We start from the raw sequence: 6,950 nt of genomic DNA, 5'->3' as shown, positions 1-6,950 counted from the left end.
ATTTGTTTACATGTACTTTTATGTTTGAGCATTGGCTGAAAGCGAAATATCAAGTAAACATGTTGTTATTATTGTCATTATTAGTGGTAGTAACTCATTCAACTGCACCACACAGTGTCATGTGCTGTCAACATGGCAGCGCCCATGAGGGGGCGACCCGCTCCATGTCAAATTAAACAGCTTTTATTGGGTTACTGATAGGACTGGAGTCTTCATCTAAAACGAGTGTACATAATTTTCAACATATTTCTAAAAAAAATGCTATTCATGTCTTTATGTGTAAAACTTTTTTAATTAGCAAAAAACGTAATGAGTGCACCTTTAAAGTGTTTTTAATTTTATTTATTGTAAAACATGTTCAGAATGGCCTTCCTCAATGGTACTTTCTCTCAAAATGCAATAATCTGCTGTAACCTCTGACCGCAGGAAGTTAGGCTTCTGTCGGTGTGAATGAGTTCAGTAGCGGTGAGATCTCGAGTTGTTCTCAGCCACAACCAGCAGCCTTTACACATATAAATCCTTTATAAGAATCTGCTTCCGTCAGACAGCAGATTATCACTCACTGTATATCAGCTTCTCATAAAGAGCGACAATCAAATTACAACAGTAAGCAATTTTTCCAATGGTAAAACTCTATTCTACTCTTGTACATCAAAGCTCTTTCAAAAAGCACAATATCTAATTGGCAAATGAGTCAAATAAATGTTCATGATGTTCAGTTCTGATGTTTATGTATTGCTCTGGATGAGTGAGTTTAGCGTCCCATCTGTAGTCAGATAAGCCTCTTTAAAAACACAACACTTGTGATCACAGACACTCACTAGAGCTGAAGACATGAGCGAGACAGACAGACATGGAGAGAGCATGTTGTTGATCACTGTATGTTACACATGGAGCTGCGAGGAGGGTTGACAGCTCGAGCCACCGACTCCTGACTGTAGTTCACTATATCTGCTTTAACCACGTACTGCAGAAGAGAGAACAAGAAATCAATCACCCTCCCAATTAACAATCAATATATTAATTAGGGCTGGGTATTGATACAGATTTCCCCATTCAATTCCGATTCACAAGCTCTCGATTTGACTTGGATTGGATTCTGATTCATTTGGTATATTTCAGTGTCCATTATGTTTACTTACGAAAGAAATTCTCTCAGATAATGCTGTTAACTATACAGGGGACCTTCAAACTTGGCACATTATGAAAATATTAATTTTACACATTTTATTTTAAAATTAGATTATCATCATTAATTATCAAATGAACAAATTCCATGTATAGACCATTTCAAGGACTATTCATTGGTTTAAGGAAGTCTTTGTCCCTTGAACATTTCCTACTAGTTGTCGAACTCATTCAAAACAACAGCAGGAGGTGCTTCATTCATAGTGACTTTAACAGGATTATCGTAACTAACTTTAACACCACTGTCATTCAATTTCATTATTAAAATGTGGAGCATGTTGTTCGGTGGCTGGATGCTCCCTGGATACATGGAACGGGTAAATTTGAGGTAGACTATATATTGCTCCCATTATAATGAATGAAGCTGCGCAAGTCGTTTACTATTAGTCATTTAGCAGACGCTTTTGTCCAAAACGACTTACAAATGAGGAACATAAGCAATTTGTCACACAATATAAGTTCTCAGGGTAGTTGGAGTAGTAAAAAAGCAAGTGCAGAAGAGACAAGAAAAGTTTTTTTTTTTTTTTCATTAATCCTTGTGCTGTGTTGAAATGTTTTTTACCTAATTTGGTGTTCCCGGTCAAAAATGACCGGACTATTACAGATTGCTTATAAATCTCTCGATATGTTATATTATCATCAAATATTGGATTAGATCTTTTTGCCAACTTGTTTTCTTTCAATTAGCACAGGTTTTGTATTTCTTTTTGGAGCTTATTGATTGTAGGCCTCATTGACCTGAGATTATGCACCTCCGTTTTTGAGTGAAAAAAGCATTATTTGTGGGTAATTTTGGCAATATTAAATAAAATATGAAAACATTTTGTACTATTTATCACACTAGTGTGCTTTAATGTTTAACCAAGAAGTTTGTTTTGAAATGCTTTTACTTTGTACAAAATATGGCACAAAGTCACACTTGTGGTGTTCCCGGTCAAAAATGACTGGCCATTGAAAATGAATGGGGGAGATAAAAAATAAAAGAAATATTGAGTGTTCAGGAGCACGTTCATCATGTTCATGTTCACATATGTGCATGTATGCTTGCAAATATAAAGGCCTCTGTGATGAGGAGGAGGGTGTGGCCGAGCCGAGAGGATACACGCCCGGCGCTGAGTTGCCCAGTCAGCGGGAGAGAGATAAAAGGAGGAGCCGGGGACACCAGAGATAGAGAGACGCACAAAGCTGTGTGTGTGTGAGTCACTGGTTATGTTGAAAGTCTTCGTCAGTGTTTTATTAAAAGTCTTGTGATTATTAATCCGGTTCCTGCTTCCTCATTTCCCTACCGAACAAGAGGCATGTCTGCCACTCTGGTGCCGAAACCCGGGACTGGAGGAAGACTTACCGTCAGAGAGCCCTCGCCGCTGACGGAGGACTGTGACGCAGAGGAGAGGATTGGTTCAATGGTACTGGAGCAGTCCGCCAGGAGACGGAGGAGCTGCTGCCGTCTGCAGGGAAGCGGAGTGTGACGAGGTGGAGAGTGTGGCTGGGCCAAGAGGATGCATGCCTGGCGTTGAGTTGCCCAATCAGCGGGAGAGAGATAAAAGGAGGAGCCGCTACCATCCGCCAGGAGGCGGAGGAGCTGTTACCATCCGCCAGGGGATAGAGTCACCGCTGCCATCCGCCAGGAAGTGGAGCCGTTGCCTCTGCCAGGGGATGGAGGACCCGCTGCTGTCCACCAGGGGATGGAGGAGCCACTGCCGGCCACTAGGAGGCAGAATCCAGGAAGGGGGGGGGGGGTGGGGGGGAGTAAGTCAGGCCAGAGGTTTCCCCGGCCTGAATCAGGCAGTGGGGGTATGTGACGATGAGGAGGGTGTGGTCGGGCCGAGAGGATGCACGCCTGGCGCTGAGTTGCCCAATCAGCAGGAAAGACATAAAAGAAGGAGCAGGGGATGCCAGAGAGAAAGAGAGAGAGACGCACGAAGCTGTGTGTGTGTGCGTCATTGTTTATGTTAAAAGTCTTCATCAGTGTTTTATTAAAAGTCTTGTTATTGTTAATCCGGTTCCTGTATCCTCCTAACCCTACTGAACAACAGGCTTGTCTGCCACAGCCTCGAACCTGTGCACACTTACATACACATACACACGCACACAAACACACACATGCTCACGTACACGCACAAACTCTTTTGAGTATTACATGCTTTCTTTTTCACAGAGATGAACTTTGTCAACCCTGAACTGCATCCAACATCCATTCATCCATCCAACATTACCACACAGACACGTGTGCGCACACACACACCAGAACTGTTTTTTCCCCACAGTGACCCCTCTCTAACTGAATCGTTCTTTGATGATATTTCTTGCAAACATTTACAAGGCACATGCAAAAAGCTATTGTCAGTAATGTGCATGAGGACACAAAACCACCAGGTGTTTGTTGATTGGTTTGTTGTTGATTAGAAAATATATCAGAAATATGAACAGTGTTGGTATTTTTGTTCCATGAAATGTTCTTTATATGACAGTGTTAATGTGTAAATAGGCTTAGGCCAGTTTTCTTTGTCACAATGGTCAGATTTGACAGGGAACACTACAAGTGTTACTTTATGCCCCTTTTCAGAAAATAAAAGCATTTGTTTTCCCATTAATTTCATTTGACTGGGAACCACAATACTATTGATTCTTTTGTAGAGGGGTCACTGTGGGGCAAAGACAGTTCTTGTATGTGTGTGCGTGTGTGCGTGCGTGCATGTGTGTGGTAATGTTGGATGGATGAATGGATGTTGGATGCAGTTCAGGGTAGGACAAAGTTCATCTCTGTGAAAAAGAAAGCATGTAATACTCAAGAGTTTCTGCGTGTACTTGAGCATGTATGTGTTTGTGTGTGCGTGCATGTGTGTGTGTGTGTGTTAGTGCACATGTGTGTGTCTATGTGTGCTTGCACAGGTCCGAGGCCTTTATGTTTGCAAGCATACATGCACATATGTGAACATGAACATGCTCCTGAACACTCAATTTTTCTTTTATTTTTCACTCAATTTATCTCCTCCTTTCATTTTCTCCATTCAAGTGTGACTTTGTGCCATTTTGTACAAAATAAAAGCATTTAAAAACAAACTTCCTGGTTAAACATTAAAGAACACTAGTGTGATAAATAGTACAGAATGTTTTCCTATTTTATTTAATATTGCCAAAATTATCCACAAATAATGCTTTTTTCACTCAAAAACTGAGGTGCAATAAGCTCAGGTCATTGAGGCCTACGATCAATAAGTTCCAAAAAGAAATACAAAACCTGTGCTAATTGAAAGAAAACAAGTTGGCAAAAAGATTGAATCCAATATTTGGTAATAATATAGCATAACGAGAGATTTACAAGCAATTTTTATAGGCCGGTCATTTTTGACCGGGAACACCAAAAGTGTAAACAAGGTCAAAATGACCAGAACACAACATGAGGGTTAAAAAAAGAAATCCTTACCTTGTCTGCTTCATTGATTATAATTGGAGCATCCAATATTCCCGATCTCTCCGCTGAGGAATTAATTGTGAGCATCTGAACTACGATCCAATTTCATCATCTCTCTCGCTTAGACGCGCTCAGTATAAACAACACGTCTAGATAAGTCACTTCAGGTAAACGTTTGACGTTCTTTGAGAAAATATGTAAACTCAGAGTCTTATTTAAAGGATCCGGTAATGATTATGGATGTGCACGGTTATCATTTTTGACATTCCGTTAACCGCAAGGTTTCATGAATGGTTAATTGTTTTATCGTCTGGAGTCAGGAAAGTACTTTTCTTCAGAATGCAGCACAACGAATGAAACACAACGCAGGTGTTTCGAGATGCGTTTATAAAAATTAAAGTCTTTTTAACTTTACTCGGTGTCAAAAAATGATGCGATTCTGCACAAAGCGCTGAAAGAAAAAGAGTGAGCATTGAGCCAGCGCAACAGTCAAAGATGTCCGTCCAGTGCGTGTCAGTATCACTGATCTATACTAGAGAAACTGTGCAGATGCACACAAAAGCATGTTTGAACATCCCCTAACTCGCCCTAAACTTGAGAAAAAGATCGAAAGATTGCACTGCAGCTCGAAAAATCAAGCCATATACTTGAAAAACTGACCCAAACCTGGCCGGAAAACCTGACGGTTTGTCGGAACTCGTCCAGCTCATGTCAGGTTGAAGACCTCTATTGCACATGTAGAATCGAATAGTGATTATTCGAATAGTGGCGCATCAAACGGTTAACAGAATGTTGACTATCCATGCACATCCCTAGTAATGATTCCGGAAGTGCTTCAGGAGTAGTTGCATTCTAATTCCTTTGTTATTGTTTACATGCTTAAAATGGTCCATTCCATCAAAAAATATAATATCTTCTAATTGCATCTATTATATTGCATAAATATTTATTTAGTTGCATGTTTACTGTTTACATGCATAATTTGCACTATTTACATTGATATGTCAATCAAGTGTTAAAACGTTACTGTCTCTTTAAGAATAGCGTTATAGAGTGCATATTAATGAGAGTGGATTAAAATGAAATGTTTCTATTTTTGTTGTTTTTGATCAACAACTGACTGTAAAGAACAGAAAGTATATAAATAGAGACATTTTTCAATGACAAATGGACTGTGTGAATCTCGTCTTTGGACTCAAATCAAACTTTTACTCTCAACACGTGTATCGGGAGCCAGCTGGTACGTGATAGCTGTGCTGCGTGTGTAAACCTCACACTCCTGACCTCTAGAGGCGCACTAGTGACTGACACTAGAGGATGTAGCCATTAGCCACCTCTTTAGCGTGCCTACCTCCCATGCCGGTGACGCCGGTTCGAATCCCGCTCGGAGCAGGTCGAGCACGACCGGTTACACCCGCAGTGAAATTATCTCGCTGCTGAACTTCTATACCACTATACTACTCAATCACTGCTGAAATTTCAACATTTACCAGCCAGTGGAGAATAACAGACATTTTTAGTTGCATATGTGAGCGATTTACTTGCATTTTAGAGCATTGTGCATAGAATTAAAAAATTAATCTTTGGATTTTAAGAACTGTTATTGGGATCATCCAAATAAAGATCACGATTAATCAGAATTTCAACATTGTTGCCCAGCCCTAATATTGATTAAAACATACTAACACATCAAAAGATAGAGTGGGAAATTCACCAAGCATGATTTGAATTGTTTTTGTAATGATAAAAATATTCACACAAATCTCTCTACACACACGTTTGTACATTCATACGCACAACACATACACTATTACAGTTGACCAGGCTTGGGGAGTAACTGAATACTTATAACGGCGTTACATAATCCGGATACAAAAAATGTGTAACTGTAATCCGCTACAGTTACATAAAAAGACAACGTATTCAGATTACAGTTACATTTGGTGAAAACATTGGGATTATTATTTCTAACAAAAAACAAACAAAACAAAAGATCCTCCTGACATAAAATGATAAAGACGGCTGCTTGCTTTAGTACAGAATACAGATCAGATGCACGCTCGAGATCTCTTCTAGTTCTCTCTCGTGACTCAAGTGAATCTGGTGCCACTTACCATTGCATGCACAAATAACATCTGTCTCAACACTGCGCTCAAGGCAAATGAGTTTCATCGCAATGGCAACTGGAGAAATATGATTCTTTTTGCGGAAATTCCGACATTCTTGCCTCTTCAATGGAGAATACAGTTCAGTGCAATTTACCTTCCAGTTGTGAAAATGCAGTGATTTTCCAAGCACTCGACATATAATTTAAAGAAGCATTTAAAGGTAAGACCCACACGAAAAT

General features: G+C 39.9%; 1 protein-coding gene across 2 annotated transcripts in view; it reads right to left on the bottom strand.

Annotated features, from left to right (window-relative positions):
• Nucleotides 1-327: 327 nt before the first annotated feature.
• rab28 (RAB28, member RAS oncogene family) overlaps nucleotides 328-6,950 on the bottom strand; it is a 43,047-nt gene continuing 36,424 nt past the window's right edge. For both annotated transcript variants that reach the window (XM_051658506.1, XM_051658505.1), the window contains one exon: nucleotides 328-967. Coding sequence is in view for 1 of the 2 variants with exons in the window: in XM_051658505.1 (XP_051514465.1) it covers nucleotides 875-967 (93 nt within the window). In the remaining variant the exon portion in view is untranslated. The remainder of the gene's footprint in view (nucleotides 968-6,950) is intronic.

The sequence above is a fragment of the Myxocyprinus asiaticus genome, chromosome 27 (genome assembly GCF_019703515.2).
Source record: "Myxocyprinus asiaticus isolate MX2 ecotype Aquarium Trade chromosome 27, UBuf_Myxa_2, whole genome shotgun sequence".
In the NCBI taxonomy this organism is placed as follows: domain Eukaryota; kingdom Metazoa; phylum Chordata; class Actinopteri; order Cypriniformes; family Catostomidae; genus Myxocyprinus; species Myxocyprinus asiaticus.
The sequence above is the reverse complement of the archived record's forward strand: the minus strand, read 5'-3'. Positions and strand labels throughout refer to the sequence as shown.